The sequence below is a fragment of the Sinohyriopsis cumingii genome, chromosome 2 (genome assembly GCF_028554795.1).
Source record: "Sinohyriopsis cumingii isolate HCF-2022 chromosome 2, ASM2855479v2, whole genome shotgun sequence".
In the NCBI taxonomy this organism is placed as follows: domain Eukaryota; kingdom Metazoa; phylum Mollusca; class Bivalvia; order Unionida; family Unionidae; genus Sinohyriopsis; species Sinohyriopsis cumingii.
The window spans coordinates 20,898,630-20,924,304 of record NC_142962.1 but is presented as its reverse complement, the minus strand read 5'-3'; the positions used below and the strand labels follow the sequence as shown (position 1 = coordinate 20,924,304).

At 34.3% G+C, this 25,675-nt stretch overlaps 1 protein-coding gene across 3 annotated transcripts in view; it reads right to left on the bottom strand.

Annotated features, from left to right (window-relative positions):
* Positions 1-25,675, bottom strand: part of LOC149804437 (poly(A) polymerase type 3-like) — a 91,520-nt gene that overhangs the window by 39,506 nt on the left and 26,339 nt on the right. For all 3 annotated transcript variants that reach the window (XM_089940376.1, XM_089940370.1, XM_089940361.1), the window contains exons 9-16: positions 23,632-23,770; positions 22,003-22,078; positions 20,361-20,481; positions 19,660-19,744; positions 17,162-17,215; positions 15,678-15,788; positions 12,693-12,796; positions 8,207-8,276 (exon numbers count right to left, since the gene is read on the bottom strand). In XM_089940376.1, coding sequence (XP_089796502.1) covers positions 8,207-8,276; positions 12,693-12,796; positions 15,678-15,788; positions 17,162-17,215; positions 19,660-19,744; positions 20,361-20,481; positions 22,003-22,078; positions 23,632-23,770 — 760 coding nt within the window. The remainder of the gene's footprint in view (positions 1-8,206; positions 8,277-12,692; positions 12,797-15,677; positions 15,789-17,161; positions 17,216-19,659; positions 19,745-20,360; positions 20,482-22,002; positions 22,079-23,631; positions 23,771-25,675) is intronic.

Below are 25,675 nucleotides of genomic sequence, written 5' to 3'. Positions count from 1 at the left end.
TGTTGCTTGTGGGATGCCATTTAAAAACAAAAAGCAACAGCTTGATCATCACAAAATATAAGCAGTTTAATGCATCTAAGGTACTCTGGTAAAGTTAGTTTGGTTCCCTGACCAATTTAACTGAAATTAATATGACACTCGGACCTGAATCAAACTCAACTAGCCAGTATCCATTTTAACACAAACAGAATTTTCTTAAAATGTACTTTTATCCCATAAGTCCATATTTTAAGGACCATTTCCTTGAGATTTACAGCAAAAGCATAAAGGTTAGCAAGTCTAAACTGTCTGTAGCCCATATGGCAGGAGATGCCACTTGGATTTGCTTAGTCAACAGAGGATGAGCTGGGGTTCTGAGATTTCTGCTGCTTGATTATTTGGACTTATGAAGTGTTTCTTCTGACCACCCCTTGAGATCACTTTCTCTTCTTCAACTTGCCATAAAAGATCTTTGGTAGTTACTCTTCTGATATCCTGATGAGCTAGGATATCCATTTCATTTGTGATTTCATCCACTGACTGAATGCTTGAAATGCCTGCCATTGTGTAAGAACATTTGTGTCTGGGTCCTATCATCTTATTCTCATCAGTCTCCAAAGACAGTCCATACGAAATTGGATCAGATAATTGGCATGGCATCTGTAATCTATCCAGGTTTTGGAATTTTGAGAATTAGAGGGAAATGGAGCATTCTTCAGTGGTTCTGTGTATTAAACTGCATCCCAAACTCATGGTCTCACCACATGCAAATATCAAAATTGGTCTGATGAGAATGATGCTGCCTTACCCAGACTACTGAATGATAAACATCAGCTACAGAAGATAGGACTTCATCATCTAAGAAGGTGGTCTCCAAAAACATCTTGAGGACTGTCCAATGCAAACTCATTGAGTTGCAAGACTCATAGCTGAGCAGCAAGACAGATGAGATTCAGTTAACTTTTATGATGCTTTGAAGACAATCCATAGGCCACAGCCATCAGGAATATGATCTCCAATACTGAGCGCTGACAGAACCACACTGCCCATTGACTAAGAAAAGATACTATAAAGATGGGCAAAACACTTCAACAACATCCTCAATCAACAGTATCTACCAGGGAGGAGGCAACTGATTGATTCCCCCATGTGGGAATCAACATATCGCTTGCGGATCCTCCAACAATGATAATCTGAGTTTCTTCTGACCCTTCCCACCCCATTTTTGATATCAGGACATTTATGTTGGGGTGTAGGGTCAGAGTCCATTGCCTACCAAAAATTTGGAATTCACCAACACTGTGTGGCATAGAATAGCCACTTACTATTGGGCCTAGCAAACTTAAACAACCATACACTGAGCCATACTTACAATAAATTGATAGGAAGATGATTTATCTTCTCATAAATTGTGAGTATGATACTTATATCTTTAATCTGCTGACAGACAAGATTAAACTACATTACAATGCTGATGAATTTTGCCCTATTTGCAATGCTAGTCACCTTGTCAAAATCTTACAACCTACATGTCCATGACATCAGATGTGTAATATGATTGTGATATCAACAATAAACAACTTTCCAATGTTGTACCAAAATAAATGAAAATACTAATGAAAGTCATATACTGTTTGTAAAAGGGAAGGACACAAAATTATCAACATATTTATTCTGAATACAACCAGCAACATGGAGAAAGTCGGAATCATCAAGAATAGAGCATGTGTTAGCGATAGCTTTGCTGCATATGACTATTGCATTGACATGTAAGCATCTACTCTATGCCAACACTCCATGGTGATCATGAATTCCAACTTTTCCATAGGCAAATGACAGACCCTACACCCCAACATAAATGTCTAAATACCAAAAATGGGTGTGAAGGGTCCGAGGAAACTCAGATTACAAAACTGACTCAAACTTAATGCACTTGACCTGCCATCAAATGTCAAAACACCCATAGCAGAAGACATAACAGCAGAAGTCTAAAATGCTGGAGGCTCACACATGGCACAGAAACTGATTAAACTCTTTAGTTAACGTGGACTCAGAGAACTATACCCTAGGAGTACAAGGAAGCATCTATCATCTACTTGTGCAACTGGAAAGGCAACAGACAATCCTGTAACAACCACTCTAGTATTTCCTTGAGGTCAATATCTGGCAAAATCCTCAACAGAATTCTGCCGAACTGTCTTGTGCATCACACTAACCAAAGGATCCTGCCTGAAAGTCAGTATGGCTTCATAAAGGACGCAGGACCATAGACATGGTGTTTGCAAATTGTAAAACTCCAGAAGAAATACCAGGAAAATAAATCCAACCTGTACCTTATACAGGACATCCATTGGCCTTACAAAAGCCTTTGACATGGTCTGCTGTTAGAGCTTTTGGAAGATGATGGCAAAATTTGGGTTATTTCAACCATTGCCATGCTTAGTGATGGGTCTGGGCATCTTCAGGAAAGTCTGAGACAACAGACATGGTGACGAAGATTGTGAGATTCAGGAGAGTGCTAAAGTTGCTAGAACTGATAGTTTGAAAGGGACATTATCCAAGTTTAAGAAAGTGTGTGATGCCTAGCTTAGTGCTGTGAATAAGACCTTCCTTGGATCGAAAAAATTCAGACCCACTCTGATGGACAAGCAAGAGCTATGTCAGTGTTTTAAAGAATGTAGAAATCAACCAATAGTTCTTAAAATTGGCATAGTTTTCTGAGAGGGGACTGCAACTTTTCCTGATGGGACTCATATTTTTACCAAAATGGAAGCCATGGACTCTTGGTTTTAAAATCCTAACAAGACCTCTGGTTCAAAACTGTTATTTTTGGGGCAGAGATATCCAAGAGAGAATACCCATGGGGCCATACATGTGAGATTTTGAAAACTGCACAACCATAAACAACAGTAACTTGTTCAAGCTAGTTATGCATATGCGTTTAAGACAGCAGGCAATGAAAGGAGTTCACAGCACAGAATAATATTTGTACACCGAGGAGGAGGATCATATTAAATTCAGAAACAATTAACAGATTAATGCTCATAGGGAACATCAGAGAATCCCCATACAATATAATTAAGTGTGTGTAGATCTCAAGTTGGCAGAACCACTGAGCAACAAAAGAAGAGAAAGACAAACTTTTGTATCATGCAGATGTATGACCAAATGATGTACATGCTCTATATGTGCAAAAATTAAACGACATTAAACGTAAGAGACTGACTGATCTGTGTAAACTCGAAGCAAGATGGATAAAATTTGACCTGTTTGTGTTCGGTTCTTCCATATATATAGATCATGGTGGTATTTTCTGCAGACCTTTTGGCACTTAGTTCCAAGCCATCATTTGGTATTTGTATTGAAAAATGGATAACTAAAAATGTATATTATCTAGTACAATACATTTTTAAGCAGTATCATTAACTGATGATGAAATGGATGAAAAAATACTTGATGTCATTCTGATATATGGATTCTTTACTACACTACTAATCATCCTGGTTCTTTTTTTCTCCTTTAGTCTTACTGGTACCAGTGCTTTTAATAGAATTGTAACTTCTATTTTCTTGCAATCTAAATATTTGTAATGATGTGTTATTGTCAAAAGGTAAAATGTGCTTAGTGTTGTAAAATCTAAAACTATTAAATAGCAAGGGACTAAAGTAAAAAGTGGACAGAAATTATTGCCATATTACAGTGCTGTTGGAAACAACAGAATAGTTGTACAAGATGTATTTTGCACAAAGTTGTTGAACTAGCGCTTGTGTTGTCACCACATATTCTACATAAATAATTATAAAATTATTTCTGTTTATTCCTATCAGTATTTTCCCAGTGGTAGTAATTTTCTGATCTGATGTTCATTTCTTGTGCAATTTTACACATCAAGAATTCTCACTGTATCATTAAAAAACAATGTAATCTGCACCAAATTGAGTTATTTGAGAAGAAATTAATTTTTTTAACCCAAAAATCACTGAAGCTACGAGTTCTTGCATTAAAGTCTCACATTAAATAACATTTGAAGTAGCCACAATAGTAGTTTAGGATGCAACTGTACCAATTTCACCTTTGGTATATCCAAATCTTGAATGTGATGGAGGAACATAGCTCCAAAATAAACACATAAATTTTAGAACCTGTTCATTGACTGAATCGAGCATCCGAGTCCAACTGAATTGCTAGAAATTTTTGAATTCTTTTGACAACATCATAATTAGCTGTCAAATATGGAGTAAGCCTATAGTCTTTATGTCATCCCAACCAAGACCCCACCACAACCACATGACCATGCCCAATGACATCACAGTAATAATCGCTATACAACTAGAGATGACATCTCTTCGAGAATTTTGTTTTCAGTAGAGATGTAAGAGAGTGGAACAGTAAGAAAGAGTGACAGATATTTAAGTGTTAGGGAGATATTTAACAATGGCTATTCCCACCACCACCACTTCCTCAATGGAGATCACATACACACAAAACTTAAGAGTACATCCTGAAATCCTGGCAGCATCCCTGCAGAGGAGATAACTTGACTATTCAATTTTATTGGTCTCTGGTTATCCCATGGTATTTCGGTTACTTGAACATTATCTTACAGTGTGTCCATTCAGCATGGTCGAAAAAGGCTTACAACCATTGAGAGTTGTTCAAGGACACACATTACTACAGATGTGAAAGAACGAGAACCATACTATAAATCAGTGAAGATAAAATAGAGGATATATGTGTCTGACTGTCCCTGATTGGTTGATAATGAAAGTAAGTTTTAGTAAAAACAATCTTTTGAGAGCTTGTCCTACTTGTAACTGAAAAAGTTTTATTAACATAATTTGCATCCCTTTACAGACCCCGAGTTTGGATGACTCATTACTGAAATCAGCGGCTGACTCTTTGGTGCAGTATTGAAAGCACACATTTCAAATTTGTACAGATCCTGAAAATGGTGCTGCTGTTATGTTTTTTTTTCTTCACAAAAGCTGTCGTCATAGATGTGTCTATACTGATATAAATCTGATCATGAGCACTAAAATTTTAAGTTACCGAATTTTAATATTGTGGTGTGTGCACAAACTTACAGTGGGAATTGAATTAGTGCAGAGTCCTGAACTCTTGAGTTTTGTGCAGAAATATGGAATCCAAGCAGAATACATCCAGAATTGTAGAGGTTTTCAATCTTGGATTTAGTCTCCCCATTGTGTTTCACACTGATATGCATATTCACAGAACATTTGTACAGTAGTAGGAAAAGTGAAAAATTTAGATACATATCATAAACAAGACAAACAGTATGTGGGGGGTGAAGATCATAAGAACAGGCTGGAATGGAGAAGTATAATAAAAACAATAATGAGTAGAAGTGTGCCTCTTTTTTTATGTGTGCAACATTATTTTCTTAGCTTCAGTAAGAAATTTCATCAAAAAGAAGACAATAAAGGTGTACAGTTAACTAAACCAATATGAATTTAGCTACTTAAAAGCTGTATCAAACTGATTTTAACTTTCTGGTCTGTTTCTGTCCATTCTGGTGATATATCCACTGAATCAGTATGGTTGGAAAAAATATTTGGCAAATTTAAAAAATTAAAAATCTTTTGGCAGATTATGATTATACCCTACTTCTGCCTGAGAGATGTGAATAATTTTTTTTCTTGGTTTGTTGATTGTGGCTGTTGCTCAATTCAAATGCATCATTGAAAAACATTGATGCATTCTCATACTTTGTTACAAATATTTAATAGATGCATATTATCAGATACTGGTGAATATAGCTTGAATAAGGTTAACAGTTCTAGTTGGAACAATGAACATTGTTAAGAGAAAATCTAAGTGAGCTAAAATGTAAACCGTTTGGCAGCGTGTGATGCAGGATTGCTCAAGACTTTTCCATCTCGTATGCTTACCATGAGAAATCATTTGCACCAACTGATGTTTTAGGTAACTGTCAGAAATGCATAATTGACGATATTCTAAGGTCTGCAAAAATTACTTCAGTCAAAAGTTATAAACTCATACAGCTGTGGCAAAAATGATTGACTAGTACCTTTGCTGCTGTTGCCATGGTTGATTAGTTGGTTGATTCAGTGTGGTTTGAATTTGGGGGTTTTGGTGATTTTTTTTACAATATATTAGGTGGAGGAAGAACCCCGAAAGACTACCAACCTAAATTGGTTGATCTGTGACACAAACTCACTCTGTGAGATGTTTAAGTGATGTAAAAGCAAGCACCTTAGTACACTTGGGCACATGGAGCCTTTGTTGATCTGACGTTTATCTCCAACAGCTGAAGTCATTTAGACATGAGATCTCGGGGTTTCAGTAGATCATTATGGCCTTTACACCATTTTCAGATGAAGAGAATCTATATATGGCAGCCAGTTTTACTGCTGAAGAAAATCCAAGTCCTTTTGAGACACCAAACACCACTTATGTAGAACCACTGACCTTCCACAAGTAACTGGCAACATTCTCATTTACATATTTAAGGCAAGAAATCACATGACAAGCATCTTGTACCACTGCCATGGAAGCCCCTCACATTTGTATCACAAGATGAGCATCTTATACAACTCTGCCATGAAAGCCCCTCAGGCCATAGGTATAAGTCTCATATGAAAGACTAGAAGTGGGAGATAGAACCTGTGACTACTGGATTGAAAATGCAGAATGTTACTGCTAGGCCATCAGTGATGATTATGATGCTGTTGACAATACAGTTAACTGCAATGACATTGATTTTATGAGTGCTCTGGGAAAAATGATTCCTTGACTTTCATCCATTTTTTTAAATCTATGATATAAAAATGTTTGACTTGCTATATTTTTTTTATAACTTTATATTAGTCTTGCAACAAGGCGTAAAAATAAGACATCGATAACTGAAAAAGATGTTCTTACAAGAAATGATATAGTGTAAAAGTAGACAAATGATGCAACATCACTTCCACAGGTATCATTGTTTTTTCTTCCTGACAAATCATTGGAAAAAATAATAACAATGAATCATAGAATCTGACCACACATTTAAAGCAATACAATATTTAACTATTATTCTGCTCAAAAGCAGCATGCCTGAGAACAAAGAAAAATAGCAAGACATATTGATCACTTTAGGAAACACAGAGTTTAGTAAGGATACAAATTCATGATTTCTGTATTAGAATAAAAATATCTATTATAAAATCTGTATTCATGGATGTTAAATTAGTAGGTATTAAGGGACTGATCAATGACATCTACAAATAATAAGCCACCATGAAAATCTGTGATTTCACAGTATCAGAGACATAAGACTGATTATAATGAATGAATACAAATAAAAATATGCAGTAGATTATATGATGTATATGATTTCAGTAGATTACCTCCAGCCAGCTGTCATTTAAATCGCTTCTGTCCCCAACCCAATATTAAAATCGCTTCTACCACCCACTAACCCATAGCCAGAAATTATGTTAAAAAATATACTTCTGTAGGGGGCAGTGTTTCTCGATTAAAACACATCTGACGGTGGATCATAATTTTTTTAAATTGCTTCTGTTGTGGGTTGGTTGAATTTGAAAGTGCCTTCCCCCCGGGGGGGGGGGGGGGGGGTATATGTTTTACTGGAACAGCCCTAAATTACATACTCACCTGAAGAAAATTGGGTTCAAATTTTGAAAACTACCAGATATGTCAACCCTTAAGCATGTTTATAAGGAATTCTAGGCAGACTCTCTAGAATGAATAATGCATTCAATAAATGTAGCGAACCCATACAAGCTTCATTCCATGTGTCTTTACATACATGTACACAGTTGGAAGCAATGAAGGTTCAATGAGAATGATGTATATATTCCTCCACCGGAATCCCATAAAATCCAAAACAGCCATAGGCATTAATTTCTCTCACAAATTATATGCATCTTTCTTTTCTCTTCATCTCTGCAACCATTTTTTGTTCACCTATGTACAGTAAAATTGTTTCTTGTTATAAATGTATTGTTCACATTGAGAAACGACACTGTACAAGTCTATCATAATGGTGACAAAGTATATTTGTCTCTACATATGTCTACATAGCACATTCGTTCAAAATTTTGTCCCATAAAATTCCAATTTTATGAGTGTCTTCAATATAATTCAGAATGTTGAATATTCAGAAGAAAAAAAAATTCATACTAATTCTGCAAAATCTGGAATGATTGACATCTCAGCAGAACCAAACCAAACAAGATCTTACCTTTTCACATGCTTTATTTCCACTTTCATGTCTTCCTTATACAACTTTATATGTATAGCTTGTTTGTAAACTGAAAATCAAGCAAACATTGCTATTTAACATGTGTTTGCATAGAAATGTTTGCACAGATGTCAAAGATACACAACTCTTAAACATCAATAAAATAAATTTGTTTTTTCATTCTTTTTCACAGACATACAATAGTACAAAATGTACTTATATTTTCTTTGAGTTTGTCATCAAATATAATATAGAAGCAAACAGAGACATGATATCATAACCTATGAGATAAAGAAAATCTTTGCATTTAGCCAGTCTTCTAAAGTTAAGATGAAAAAGGGACCAACATTGCACAAAGGTAAGATGAAAAAGGGGCCAACATTGCCCTAAGAAGTTAGAGATATAAATCAATACTAAAGACTTAACTGATTAAAAGAAACAAAAACAAAAATATCAAGGTTGGTGTCATGATCAGTTTTCATTTTGCCCTACAAACCCCCCCCCCCCCAGACCGATGAATAGGGCTGTCTCAAAAAAAGGGCTGTGGCCATTGCTTGAAACCTTCAAGCATCACATATTATCTTTATCTTACTCCTTTTTCTATGAGTTTCTTCTTTTGAAACCAAACAAATATTCTCAATTTGCATTAAATTGTGCTTTTACAGTTGCTTGTGTCACAAAATGAAGTGCTTGTGTGACTGATGCCCTCTGAAAATACTTTATGCTCACATTTCTCAGTGATGTTCTGCAGCTGAATTTTTGCATAATTTTTTTCTCAGGATGCAGCTTTGATATGAAATAATATTGGTTCCTACATAATATAATTTCATCCATTTCAAGAAATTTTTTTTCTTTATCACCTTTCTCTGGTCAACACTATTTTCTAGGACATATTTATAAGTTGTCAGATATATGGCATTGATGAAGACAGAACTAGTAAAAAGATTTCCCAGATGATCACTAAAGCATATCTTGAATGTATATAAAATGATGGCTCTGGTAAGTATGGTGACTCAAATGGCAAGATATGAATGATGACGGTATGCAGACAGATGAACTACCATATATACTCACATATACGCAGAATAATTTAGGAAAAAATAAAGGCCTGGAAGAAGGGGGATTGGCTTATCTGCAGGCCAATGTCTAACTTTACAGTTTTTAGGTCTTTTTGTTGACTACTGTAATGGCTGTAAACCTTGGGACATGAAATAATTTTTCCGTGTCCTAAGACATAGGCATGTAAAAATGAGTAACTTTGTAAAAAAGAGTACCTTTCGGTGACCCGACAATTATTAAACTGTTATAAAGTACTTTGATTGATTTTGTTATTATTTTGCATGTGCATTATTTCTTATTTTTCCAACACGAAGTTAAATAAAGGTAAATACAGAATTCATAATTTGTGGGCTGGTTGAGTTTACCAGGGAGACTATGCTGAACTATAATGCACAGTACTTACACAGTGCAAAGCGTGCATAGCATCACTTAAATCCTTACTTATCCAAACATATTTGATGCAATTTTGCTCTATTCATTGTTTTGACCAAATTGCATTCTTCCAGATAATATTTCAGCTAGTCCTTAATAGCTGTTTCATTTACGCTGAATCACGTGCTCATGAGTTACTTATTTTCAATGATATAGGCTATCCTACAAATTGAGGTATTATTTTTTAAAAAGGTATCCACGTTTAATTGTACAAGGCACATAACCATATAATTTACATGTTCACAAATAGTGGTAATAATAAAGGCAAAGATCAACATCAATCAATTTTAGTTTTGTGTTTTAGCTGAACAAACATCATAACTTTATACACAATGGAAAGCTTGATGTTTCATCGTTGATAGTCAGTGAATTTATTTCGTTTTGTGACGTGCCCTACTTTCATATTCTGGTCAGCTGTGGTCAAACTGCACAACAGTTGAAGATTAGTCTCAAATAAACAAGCAAGAAAGCCAGCGCGACTAATTAAAAGTTAATCCTTATCCAATTATTTTGTGAAAATGATTGGCCATCTGCCGTAATTCAATGAAACCACGTTCTACACTATTGTGTGTTACGCAAGCACCAGCAATTGATTGGCAAATAAAGGATTCCCAATTTTGTTGAACTTAACCAAAATAGCCAGCCTCATGGTACTATACATGTGGCAACTATTTTACCCTCTTGGTATATCTGACCTTATTCCCTTGTTGTCAACTCGTAAAGCATTTAGTATTGTTTGTCAGAAAACATTCTGAATTAGTTTTTTGAGGATACATTTGCTGCATGGTATGTATTTTCATTCCTTCACTTAATTTAATAATGGTAATTATCACTGGTATATATAGTATAAAAATGCCAGGTGTTTGCTCGTGTAAGTTTCTTCCGTGGGAATGGAGCTATAGCAGATGGAGTTACAGTATTTGTAGTGATCATTCTTGGGATTAAAATTGTGGATGCATTTATTGTTGTGGTTTACGTTTTCTAGTTTATTTTATTTTTGTATTAATGTAGAGGTAAAAAAATCATTAATTTATGTGAATGTTTAAACATAACATTCTATTTAGTGAAGAAGTGAATTCTTTATAGTAAAGCAATTATTTCGTCACAACAATAATTCACAGGTGATACAACAGAACATGTAAAACTTTTCTTGTTCAGAAAAAATGAAAATTGAAGACATAATGTAATAATCAGGAGTTCTCTGCAAAAATCGGAAGATTCTATGAAATCAGGAGGTAGGCGTGGAGCGACTCCAAAAATCAGGAGGACATTTTCCTCCCACCGTGAACGTTGACAGGTATGGTGTAAAGTCACTTACATCAAAATACAACTCTGCTTTTACGGTATTAGCCATGAACCATATTGTTTGTTTGTGGTGTTGTCATACTGGGATTACATTTTAATGAGTTAGGTATTTACAATTACAAAGCAGACTACCTGTTCACCGATATAAAACGTCCAATGCAATAATGCATAAAGAAACAATCAAGTCAAAAGGGTGAGGTAGTGTTACATTAACTTGCGATTGCTAAATTCTTGTCTTCGTTCAATCAAATTATACACAAATCTAAATTAGGCAGAAACAATAAGAAAACAGAAAATTAAATAAATTACTTTTCAAACAAGTTTATACCATTACTTTTTAATAATCATGTATTTTTTTTTTAAAAATATAACTTTGCCTAAATAAATGCATTTAGAACTTACCTTATGCATTTTGAGGTCACTCAGAGTTGTAGGTTGGCTTAAACGCGGGTCATGCACTTTTCAGTGTTTATACCTGTTCAGTTTGGGGGTTGGCTTATACGCGAATGGGCTTATACGTAAGTATATATGGTAACCCCAAAATAGCCAATCCATAAAATGTGTTAACCAACACTGATGGTTATCAGACTCCTGATAACTTGTGGCAATTTTGGTGTTCACAAATGTCAACATATAAAAAGGAACTAGAAATGCATCTACAGAACATAGTCTATTCCCTAAGCACCCTGCCAAAGGAACATTAAAGTTAGATAAAAACAGGATGTAACTATAAAAAAGATCCGAGCATGACAAAAGAACATATTCCATTAATGTTAATAATGTCTTTCAATTTTAAGAGCAATTCATAAAAATCAGTGATTTAGTACAACATACAAGAATCATCAAAAGTTTTAACAATTAACACTAAACAAAAGCATCTGGAGAAAAACACTCTCCAGAGCATAGTGACAGAGTGATATGCACATGCTGACCTCAAGTCAAAAATGTCTGGCAAGTTTTATGGCAATTCATCTAATGCTGTGGAACTAGTTGATCTCATGTCAATAACATCTGCCAAATTCCAGGGCAATTCATCTAATGCTGTGGAACTAGTTGATCTCGTGTCAATAAATCTGACAAGTTTCGGGACCAGTTGATCTCATGTCAATAATATGTCAACTTCCAGGGCTATTCATCAAAAGCTGCCAGACAAGTCACAAGTTGATCTTATGTCAACAATGTCTGCCAAGTTTAATGGCAATTCAAAAAAAACTCTGAGACTAGCTCCAGAAATTATCATATATGGTATATACATTTAACACCAACATGGGGTCTAACTTTTGAAAGATGCCTCATACCATGATGATAGAATATTACGTACATGCAGCATGGTAGTAATATCTGCCTAGTTTCAAAACAGTCCATGGAAAATTGCAAGAGTAGTTGCACACACAAGCATTTCAGGAAGTACAAATGTACATTATATGCTTGTATAATGGATGGAACAGACTAATGCCATATAAGCCCCTGTCATATTCATGGAACTGACATAAAATAATGAACATAAAGGACAATAAATAAGTAATAATGTTCAGCTGTTGCCAATATGGCATCAACAGACAAATGCCTGGTCATTTTCTGCATTCCAATGCAATTAAAACACAAATCTATGAAGATGAAATTAGACAAATGCATGCATCTTATGAAACTGTCATCATCATCAACATTATTATTTAGTAGGATTCCTTACCAATATCTGTAAAGGTCTGGATGTCAAAGGTCAGGTTTACATTCTGATTCTCTACCTTGTTGAATGCCAGGCCTATGAACCACTTACACATGTGTTTATCATCACTGGACAGGGAAAATATAAATTATTATAAGGCAAAGCAAATTCATCAATTAAGTTTACAAACAATCCATCACATCTGTACTGAATATTACAGAAGTACAAAATAACAGCCAAATAATCAAAATAATAACACCAGGCCAGTTGGTTTAGAATGAAAAGCTGCATGTTTTTGGAGAAAATGCAATGCATCAATTACATAAGAATTTCACTTGCAACAAAGTCAAAACAAGAGATCTAAATGCGTTCATGTGGCATATGTTGGTCAAAACTATGAATGTGATAGTAATAAGGAAAGATACTTTGGGTTGAAAGATGATTATGCAATTCAAGCTATTTGGCTGGTAATGGAGGTATCTCACTTGATGTTTATAACTGTTTCTACTTTATGTAATATCTGATTAACTAGATGTTACATTGACATTTTTCATGTGAATGTGAAAGTGTTTATGCCAGGAGTCTACCTAGAGGTGCCAACCCCATATACATGCTTATCATGAGTTCTAGTACCAATATTTTGGGATGCTAGGCAGCTCATCTGTAAAGAACACATTCATTAAAAGTACCAAACGTTCTATACAAATACTGCATTTTCCTGTGACTCTCCACAAATATGTACATTCAGTAATAATTTAGATTCAGGGAAAATAAATGGTGATATTTGTTCCTCCAATTCCAGAACCTTGAATTCCTTGAACATTTTTGGCCAAACAATAAGCGTAATCATTTGATTTCCTAACAAATTATCTGAATCTACCATTTCTCTTCATTGTCACTATTGTTCACCTAATTACATTCTAATTAAAAAAATCACTATCTCATAGTTCCCTGAATATTTCCATGACCAAGGTTTTCCATGTTACCCCTTGAAGTCAAAATGTCACTAGGGAACCACCCTGAACACAATTCTGGCAAAGCATATCCTAAGGAACAGTACTACTAAATCTAATCAAAAATTGGCTAAGCCATTCCAATCCAGTTGAAAATGGGTTTTCTACATGCTTGCTATAGAAGCCACACCAATCCAAGTGGAACCATTTTCACATAGGACCAACTGGACCATGTCAATATTCCTTTCTTTTATGGAGCAGTGACAAGATTTTCAAAATGGCTGAAATGGCAGTTGTGTTAAACATCAGATCAGCACCATTTTCACTGTACCAACTACAAATCATAAGAAGTCATTTCGTAAAACCCCATGTTGATATGACTATTCTTTGAGAAGGACTTGTGATAGTGAAATTTTAAATTAGGATGCTTTGGTGGCGATACTGGATGTCAGCAACACCATAAAATTTGGGACCAATTAGATGCCGAAATGAACGCGTGTATACATTTTCATGGCAACCCTCCAATTAGTTTAGGAAGAATAGCGATAACAAACATCTAATAATGGACATACATCAAACAACAGACTAAAGAAGAAAATGAATAACAGTGGACAATAGGCCATCTTATTCACTCTACTGGTCTGTGATCATTAGAGCTAAAACATATATCATAGGACTAACAAGGTGCAAGTAAGTTACATGATGACTGGCAATACACAACTGGTGTATATATATATATATATATATATATATATATATATATATATATATATATATATATATATATGAAAGACACTCTGCTTCAAAAGGTAAAACACAATTATCTAATGTATGATCCAAACATATAAGATTATTTGACTTTATTTTTTGTACAGAAATAAATAACATTGGTTTATTTATCACTGGAAATCACATAAAAATTTAAGTCAAACTTTAATTAAACATTAATAATTTGTTATTTGGACTGAAAAATGTTTTTTCAGGCCCAAGGGAGGCAACTGCTGCAACTAGCAAACCATTTGTAAACAATCATCGGCATTACAATGGCAACCATGAGATTCTTATGTTTAACAAATAAATTTATGTAAGCTTATGAGGTAACAGATTCATTATATCTTAGCTGACTGGCATGAACCTTCAGCTAAGGGTTTACAGAGTTAAAGATGGTCATAACATTCCACAAAACCAACATGTAACTAGTAACATGCATGATTGCTTTACCTGTGACCTTCACTTTCTCACATAATTTAAGATCCAGATATGATCTTATAAGTGAAATGAAAAAACTATATCATTTTAGAAATAAAGGATTCCTTAACTGAGAGTTTATCTAGAGCCTTGATCGTGTATAGCTTGGACCTGACATTTATTGCCACAAAGTATTTTACATGTATCCATCAAAGAAGACAAAACCGGAGTAGCCACTCTGAGACAAATTTTGATAAAGCATGTACTAGGCAACATACCTAAATGGCCCAACAATTTCTGAGAAATAGTTAGTGTGGACAGATGAGTGAAAAAACTACTGAAACTGGGATATTCTACAAGCTCACATTGCCTTTTGGTATGATCAGCTAAAACATAAATAGTGGTGAACATATTAATAAGACTAAATATGCTGGGTTATAGGTTCAATAGCCTATGGTCTGATCGACTAAAAAAAAACTGCAATGTTTTTATGGAACACAGATGCATCCACCACAGTGCCTGTAAACTGACCTAAATGCAAAACCCAGTTTAATGGATAATCAGGCATACTGAAGGATCTGGTTAACAGATGCCTGTAACAGTCTACAAAGGATACATGGGCCAAACATTACATAGGTTTATCATGGAAAAATGTGGTACATATTACGGCAAAACTTCTGACAATTAAGTTAATTTCCCTATTCCAATCTTATTATCCTGCATTAAAAATTAAGACTATTATTCAGAGGCATTAAAAACTGATAAGAAAATAAGAACATAAATATTCATGTTTGATGGATGGATAAAAGTAGTAATTTATAATTATTACTTCTTTGTAATACCTTTGGTAAACATAGATTCCACTCACCTTTCTGACAATGGACCAAATGACTCTGGTGTGATATGGGCTAGCTTGATGAATGGATTTCTTTCTAAATTTCCAACAAGTAACCTTATTTTAGATTCAATAAAACCATGCCTGAAAATAAATGATTCAATAACCATCAACAGGGAGCTGAAATGGGCTCACCTGCCTATCACAGTTTAACATTTCAGTAAGTGTGTAATCATGTAAGAATGCAATCCAACATAAAATATTTCACAATCTTTATATCATGTCAATTTTACCTAGTTTACTAGTCTAAAAAATATTATTTTCCAAATTTGAGGCATCACAAACATACCCTCATCATACTCATAATCAAAACCATCCAAGAATTTGACACAAACTGGTCCAGCAGTTTCTGATTTTGACTGTATTTGGTATACGGATGTCCAGAAGTCCAGCCAATCCGACACTTCATTAAAGTGCTAATGTCATTCATGGCCTCATTCCTTCATGATCATGATGATTCCTAGTCTGAAAACAATCTGATCAAAAAAAGAGCCTCCAGATTTGTAACAAGCTCAGCCATTCAATGAAAGATTATCTTGTTCACATATATAATCATGCTCATCATCACAACACGCTCATCCAAGATTGCGATGCTATCAGTAATTTTTACATATGGACTACACACAGTACTTGACTGTCAATTCAAGCAGGTAAAAACATTTGGTCTACTTGGGTCTTACCCTTCATCTTGCCTTAAAAGTGTAAAATTTCATAATCATCAAATTTCAATACCTGATATGTATTTCATACAACTTCCACTTGACCAACACTACATCAAATACCAAACTGGGAAAATTTTGTTGAAAGCCATGCAAAGTTAAGGCTATTAATACAGTAAATTATCTGCAACTTTCTTTTCTGAATGAAAATGGCTCAAATCAAACTAAAATAATTTGGAAAAAAACAAAAGCTTCCTGAAAAAGTAATACACCAGGAGTCAGAATATACTTAAAATTCGAGGTTTTGAGATTACTGATTACACAGTCAAAACATCAGTGTTAACATGCTCATAATCTATTTTACATAAATGTCACCAAGCCTTCACTTAAAATGTTTCTGCAGCAGTTAAGCCATACTGCTAAAAAAAACATTATAATGTATCTATAAAAAAAACTTCAAATAAACAAGCAGGATTGAATTTAATAATGTACAATCAAATGCCTGAATGTGACTGTCAAGTTTTCTAATTGAATGCTTCATCCGATTCTTTATCAGACAGACTGTATTCATATCATTATGTAAAACAAAGACAATTCCTGAAAAAAGTGATATTTCTGCCCATTATATAAATTATCTTTCTAGATATATTCACTAAAAATATGTTGCCATACATCAGTGGTGGATAACAAGATCTATATTCATCTAAACTAGAAAAACTATTTTAAAGTACTTGCTGAACAACTTTACCACATATGAAAATAAAGAGGGAAGTATTTTCTGAATCAAACTGTACTCACCATTCTAAATAATGTACCTCCTCTTCTGCAGAAACTAATAAAACTATATAATGCCTGAAATGTTGAAGTAAAAGCCAGTGTAGATTAAACATGCAAATCATATTAAAACAAAAAAAGCAACGTACATACAAGACTGACAAAATTCAGCAGATAGTCATGCGTGACGTGCTACGATGTCAGTGATATAATTACCCTGAACATTCAAACTGAACACAAATACATTCAAAGGAAAGCTGAATGGAATTAGTAAATCTTTAGAAATTTTACTTCATACAAACTGAAAATGCAGAAATGAAAAGAACAGTGCTCATTCCATGTTATTAAAGTAACAGACATTGCATTTTAATTTAATTTGTAATCCAATCTTCTATTGCTACTGTCTATTTGTGGATAGACAATTTTACATCACTTAAGTTTATTTAAAATAAGAATGCATTGAAGGGACTGACACTCATCTGGCCAAATAGAATTTCCAGGAGTTCACAATATGACCATTCTTTCTTCCGCCAAGTGTTGAAATCATCTCAGATATTCTTCAGCTACAATACCTTCAAATTAGCTGCTGTAGCATACATTCTGGCTGTATAATTGGCACCATTTTCATTTGGGACCAAGCAGATATTATTAAGTCTTTCAGTATAAAAAAAAACAAAAACACTATGACCATCCACTCATGGGGTAGCAAAAACAACATTTTCAATATGGCTGCCATGGTGGCCATATTGAATCTCAGATCAACCCCATTTTTATTAAGGACCAACTCTATATGAGACATCAAGTGAAAACACTATGTTGAAATAACCATCTTTTTTGGAGTAGCAATAGCAAGGTTTTCAAGATGAAATCCTCTTGTGAAAACACATGCTTATTGGTTGTTTTCAGCACATAATAAGCTAAAGACATTGGATAGTTTATTTGCTAAAAGAAGAAAACAGGAAGAACTGGGAAGGATTCTTACATACCCAAGTTGGTAGAGACCAAGACTTGAGCCCATGCAGACAGAGGTGAGATGTCAGTAATCTGTAAAGGCAAGTGCCTTTTGACCACTCAACCACCTGTGGCCCCTGAAAACCCTGTCAATATGACTTCTGTCCAGAAGCAGTGACAAAATTTTAAGATGGTTTCCACACAACCATATTAAATATTTGATTGAGATTTTAATTTAGTGTCAACTAGACATCATAACTTCTCTAGTAAGTTGTTTCTCCAATAATATTTAACTGATAGCACAAACATTATGATTACTCTTGGCCAACTCTGAATCAAGCTAACCCTGAAAGACACAGTGCATCTTTGTCACTTATAACACAAAGGGAAACAACTCAATAAATTACCTCCCTTTATGCCTGAGAAATGGCAACTATTACACACATATGGAGCTAGTTTTCATTTGAGCAAAACCTATAGTAGGATGCTTGCATTTTGAATGAGGGCGGATTGAATTTTGAGTAATGTGGTAAGGATTACTGCAAATAAAACATTTGCTTTCTTCATCAAGTACGTTAACTATCACATTATCAAGAAGTATAAATCTCGTGTACATCCTATCAGCTGCTTACACTTCTAATGCTTCATTATCATCTCTGCAATTAAGATATGAACAAAAAACAAAAACAAAACAAACAAGTGTATACAACAATTAAATATAACTTGTTTAATATCAATATCAATGTGTAATGATTGAAAAGCGCAGCATTGACAAATTTCAACAGTGAAACTGTTTGTTACAGACTGAATTCACGTGACAATAATGAATATGATAAATGCAAAATCAGAATAAATTCACCAGAATTTCACGAAAATAATTTACGCCCATATAAAACAATGTCTGACTCAATATACAACTGAAACAAAGAAGTGGGTGGTTGAATTTAAAGATATGACAGATTGGATACCTAGAGGTCCATGTTTTATGAAAGTTGAAAACTGGTTACATACAGGTATTATGAACCTGTAAGAGTTGCTTCCCTTTGCCTATAAGATGCATAGAAAGACGTTTTGGGATTTTTTCCTTTCAGGGAGAGCTGGAGGTAAAAGAGAATAATCTTATAGCCATTGTGATCAGATAATGCTTTTAACAGAGAAAGCTCATGCTGATATGACCATCCATTCAGAAGTAGTAGTATTAATATGATGCTCAAGAAGGTCACTGTGACAGGCATAGGGGATGTCCGGACATAACGATTTTCATTTAGAACAAACTAGATCAAAGGATGAATGTGTTTGTAGAGATTCATGACAATTCTCCTAGTATTTTAGGATGTATTAAAAAAAAAAAATTACAGGTACAAAACACAACTCACCATCATGTAAGCTCTTCTGGTCTATGACCAGTATAGCTATAAAAACAATGCGAATTTATCAGAGCTCATACAACAATATTTTTGTTGTGTCAGAATTAAATTATAAGATAAAGTATTAACCAAATATCTGCAGTGTATATCAATAGTAACAAGAGCTACATTAGTATGGGAGCAATAAAAGTATGACATCCTCACTTGTATTTTTGGAAAAAATTTGAAGGCTCAAACAGTTTGCTCCATTCTTCCTCTCCTTTACATATCTTGGTGGTGATGTCCAAACCTAAAAAATAAATACACGTGTTATTAATACGAATCTTTACAGCAAATCTGGTTAAATCAACTGCATGCACTAGTGTTAAAATGCCATCATAATACTTAGTCCAAGGTATTCAAGGACCATGTTATAAGAAATCCAGGCAAAAATGTAAACATTATTAAATTCACAAAGCCCCTTACTAAAATGAAGCTTGAAAAGAAATTGCATGAAATCATTCAAAAACTTGCTTGAAATCAAACAGAATTTGGCAAAAACTTTAGTACTGATAAGCTTATGCATGATTGAAGAGAAGGGATTTATAGAAAGACTAATGGATAGATGACAGCTATTTTTATGTCTCCGCCATGATTTGGGACAATAAAATGAGACGGCCCATGCTGCTAAATCTTCTATTCTGCAATGACATAAATGATTTAACTGATTTACTTTTTTAACTCCTCTTGATTTGCTATGGCAATTTAAACATTGGTCTCTTTCCTTCTTGGGGACCAACAAATTATCACTTGTTTAGCAATTTAAGAAATAAAAAATTATATGCAATATAAACTTGAGGGTACTTTGATAGTCTGCATTAACATAATCATAAAAAACAACTGACAAGAGAGTTATGATGAACAACCTTCTTTGAATTCATCCACCATAATCTGTCTAGTAGAATTTGTAACATTAAAGGTGGAGTTCTGTTCAGGGTAGGCTGGGGTAATAATTGGCATCAGATGGAATCTGTCAGCAGGATTACGCTGAAACAACAATAGTACAGTATTGTATAATATATCATTTTAACCAAAAGAACTTGTCCTTGATCAATTATATCACCCTCATGTGTGCACACAAAGGTGATACAAGATTCCTCAAGCAATGGCATAGCTTAGTGGGAGACTCCAATATCACAGTGCCTATGACATCAAATGGCTGGGTAATGTCCAAGACACAAACTATGCAAACATCTTAGAGTATGCAGCACACTTCACCAATCATCTGTTAGTCTGTCAGTCTATCCTTTGGTATGTACCTCCTGTTTTGCTTTTACCCACATTTTCTATGAAAGTTCTGACACCAAAAACTCTTTTGATGGTGCCAAAGGGCTAGATGGGAAGGCAAAAAATAAAAATTAACCAAATTTTAACATTGTTTTTTTATTTTTATTTCTTTTCATTCACACACACACATACATATATATATATATACACACACATATTACCAGAGTGATCGCTGCTGTCTTAATAGTCAATAATAATAATTTATGGTCTGGGAAGAAAATGTGTATTCATGGGTAATTTGGTGGATTTGTCATTTGAGATTAAAAAAGAACCAAAAATACCCCATGCAAAATATTGTGATGTTGTACACATCTCTATGAAGGATAATAGTAACATTCTCCTCTGTAGGACTGAGAATGTGAAATATACATTAGGATAAGTACATGAATGATGAGGAACACTGGAACTAACTGATTACAATAATAATAAATGTAGATTTAGTTCTGTCCATGCCCCTTATTTACCGAGGCACATGTTATTCCCATTTATAAATATATTTTTTGCACATATCAACTTTTCAGTACCAGCCATCACAATATGCACATTAAAAACAAAGGCATTTATCAGAACTTCATGGATCCAATTCTGGACTCAAGGTCACCCAGCAACAACGGGCTCCCACAAAGTGATTTTCACAGGATTGTTTTGAACAAAAGAGGTTTACAATAATTGGCATTGTTCAGGCATTTAATCCCTACTTGTTGAGAACCTTATGCTTTGAAAGCAATTTTTTAAGAAAACACGAGGACCTAATTACTTGAGATTAAAATATTTGTTAAATGTTTGCTTACAAATGCATGGAAATAAATGTAAAGAAGATCATGTACAGCGACAGATATATAAGGTGTTTTCAGGTAAATGAAATCCACGAAATTAGATACCTACCTTATGTCCTTTTTAATTAAACCATGAAATTGAAACCCACAAAAATAAAGTGGTCACAGTTTTGACAGGAGTCATACAGGGTTTAAAAAAATGCAATATATCACGCAGCAATTTTAACTCTTTTAGGCAGATGGGGAAAGGCATGTTTGACTATGGTTTTAATAATGCTTTGGAAGCTGTACATCTAATTCAAAATGTTTTACACCTGCCTTGCAGAAAAACACAGCATACACACATAAAAGTGTTAAGAAGAGTCTAAACAGTAAAGTTATATTTTCAACAAATGATAGTAAAAATATTTTATTTTTATAAAACCGATAAAACATCACCACTTACCCTGGGGTCCCAGACAGTAAAGCCTAATTTATTCTCTTGACTTAGTGGCTTTAACAACACTGGACTGGGCCACTCCCTGTTTGAGTAAAACATACTAAATTGTTAATCACAACACCATAAGCCTGAAATTGTGTTATGTTGATATACCATTACCAATTTTGTTTAAAAAAGTACAATTTTCAGATAAATGGACTTTGTCAAGATTAAAAATAACTGCGAAGATAAATTATACTGATACAAAGAATGGAAAACTTTTAAAAAAAACAATATATGAGGAAAATGTGAAATATTTAAGAACAGATACAACCTAACAGTTTTCCAGCCATTCCTTTATAACATCCCACTAATCTCAAGTTCACATCAATATGATAGACATCTACAATGATGCAAGATATCTAGAAAAACATTACAATATATGTGTAGAGTGTCAGCAGATGGCATATAGCATGAAAATGACTCATCAGTAACATGTCTGATACAGCTGAATAGGAACCTTTTACAACATATGGCATATCGGCAGAGAAAAGTACTGTCTTGGGTCCCAAAAAAACCTCAGCTATGTAGTTAAGGTCTTTTTGCCATTATGTGTGCATGGGTGGGCTGGGGGATGTGTGATGTGTGTGTGCATGTGTAGTTAGCACAGTAAAACAATTTTTTAAAGAGGACTTTTCAAATAATATCTTTTATAATTTTCTATAATACAGAAATTACATGTTCTCCATATGTTACCTTGTTTATTGCTGCATAAAAATGCAGAAATGTAAAAGTAAATAAATATAATAAACACACAGATACATTAAAAGGATGCTACTCCATCTGGTAATCTACCTTTGATCCATCCAATTGTATCCCACTTTTTAAAATAATTTTTGTTAAAATCATGTCAATAACAAAATTTTCCAGATTTAAAAGCTTTTACTATTCAGGTTTGAAGTGTCTATTCTCTTGGATAAGAAAAATTCAATACAACTGTTAAAAAATATCGGAGCTTATAATAGTAAATTCAACTGTCAAATTCTAGAAATGTTCGAGGCAACCCTTCAAATTCATGGATCTTTCAAAGTTGTAGAAACCAAGATTATAACAAAGGCTTCATTGGCTTATGATGCTTCATTATCATTATAATCCACTACATCTTGATACCACTGATCTAGATCATGATCCAAATCTGCCACTGCCCTGGATCTGCCTTTAACTCAAATCTGCCACTGCCCTGGATCTGCCTTTAACTCAATTATGCCAGTGACCCAGATCTGTAACCCACCATGATTTGTCAAAGATTTTGATGTGCCACTGACCATGATCTGCCATTAACCTACATTTTTCACTCATTTCTGCTGAATAATGTATTGACAGATTTAGGTCCATAGTTCCAAATTGGTGTGCTGATATTAGGAATTACAACAAATCCAAGACTACATAACAAAGATCCATGTTTATCACAGACACAAATATGAAACTGACACAGCTCTGCCAATCCCAGATATGCAACAGATGCAGATATTCAAGTGATACTGAACTGCCACATATGCAGGTATATCACTGAATAACCAGCCAACAGATCTGGGTCTACTAGGTTACAAGTTTGTGTGCTTATTAATGGACAAATACAAATCCATAGTTACATACCATGTCGAGAAGACCAGGAAAAACTTCTGGACGAGTGTGGCAGGTGCAGCATTAGGGTACAGCTGGCATACACGTGCTACCAACATGGCCCAAGAAACACCTCCGAGAAAACCAAGAGCATTTGAGTAGATCCCTCTCTCTGAAACAAGTGTTAAATAATGCAAAGTATTGTGTACTCATTTGTCAAGATTCAATTATCAACAAGTGCATCTACTTCTTTTCTTGCACAGCACAAAGTACACTTTATGATTCTGGCTTTTAGCTGACACAGAAAAAGACATTTCAATTTACAATACAAACTAGCCAATTAAAATGTTTGTCAGGTTGTAAAAGGCTCAATTCTATGACCCTTACTTAACTACACCAAGAACTGTGCAGAATGCTATATATCATATTCTCTGCCATGGCATAGTCCAAAAACTGTGTAAAGTCAATGGATCATCAAAAGAAGATCGCTGTAACCTCAACAGCAGATCAATGAGGTGATTAATGTTCCCATATAAATACTTGTCACATTTCATGACTGCATACCCAACAGTAACTACAGATCTAAGTTAAATGTTAAAACTTAACATAATCATGTGAAAAGTAGGTCACTGTGAATTAATTCTGTCTATGGTGAGTAGTATCCCCCAATGTGTATCAACACAGAAAATGTCGTAACTGTACATATAATGGTGTCAGATAAATTTGGCTAAAATGAAAAACCGTAACATAACCCCTGAGGCATGAAAAAATAGACCAGTGATCTACTTTTACTCACTGTAAGTAAATATTTTCTTATATGAATACATCCATCAAGTTTGACGACTGTGTATACAATGGTGTCCAAGAAACCAAAGGAAACATTCAAATTCTTAATCACTGGGCATGAAACACAGATCAGTATCCTACTTTTGTTTATGGTGAGAGCATACTAAAAGATGATTCCACTCATAGATTCATGATTGCACAGCAACCATAAAGTAATCAATGATTACACAATTCACCTATACTTTGGCTAGTCTCAAGATGCCATTAAAAACATTATCGTGCAGAAAATTAATTCAGACTAAAATTATCTTGGCTCCTTTTCTTAACTAAAGATTGTTTGCAATCTTGTATCTCAACATATTCAATTTCAGATCATTTTGAAATCTGAAATCTGAATGTTTAGTTCTTTTTATAAAGCCAGTATTGTACCAGCATGCTTACTTATCTACCTCCAGCTACCCAACTACATACATTCCTACTGTGACAGAGCATAAAAGACTTACAAGAATAAACAAGAGCTTTCTTTTCTATCCTTTTAAAGTGGAGGCACTAAAATAAGTTTATTATTTAAAAAAACCCAGATAAATGTTGCTTATATATTAGTCCATTTTAAATTACTGTTCTTAAGATCCAACTAAAAAGCTATCATCATTGTCCACCCTATAAGCCATATTCAACATGGGAGAAAGTCAAATTTTGAGTAGCCCTGGAGTGATCTCCAGCAGCATTAAGTGAAGTATCAATAATTACTTTGATTGATCACTGCAGCTGAGACCTCTAATGAAAAATATGCAACATGCAGTCCACTAACCTAATTCTTATACTCATTCACATGTACAATACACACTTATCCAGCCAAGGTAAATGTATCACAATATTCAGTGTGTAGTAATTATTATGGAAAGTTTACCATAGAATAAACATATTCATTCCTACTTTTGACTGCACTGGTCTTAATGGGCCTTCTGAGAAGGGCTAGGATGTATCTAACTCTAGCATGTACAAGGGGTGAAATGATTAATCAATATATTATCAATACTTTTCCCAAATTTATACCCATATCAATACAAGACATGAAGAATCTATACAACTTCAATCTTTAACAGTTATGAATACTTAGTTGTCTTCTTATTCTTTAAATTGAAAATGTATCTGAGACAGCCATAGAAGTTACATGCACTCATTCTGTCAGTAAAAAAGAGAAACTCTTAACACCCACTCGACTGCTAAAAATTAACAAAAGGTGTGGTCCTAATTCTGACAAACACACCCCCAATCCATGATAATTATT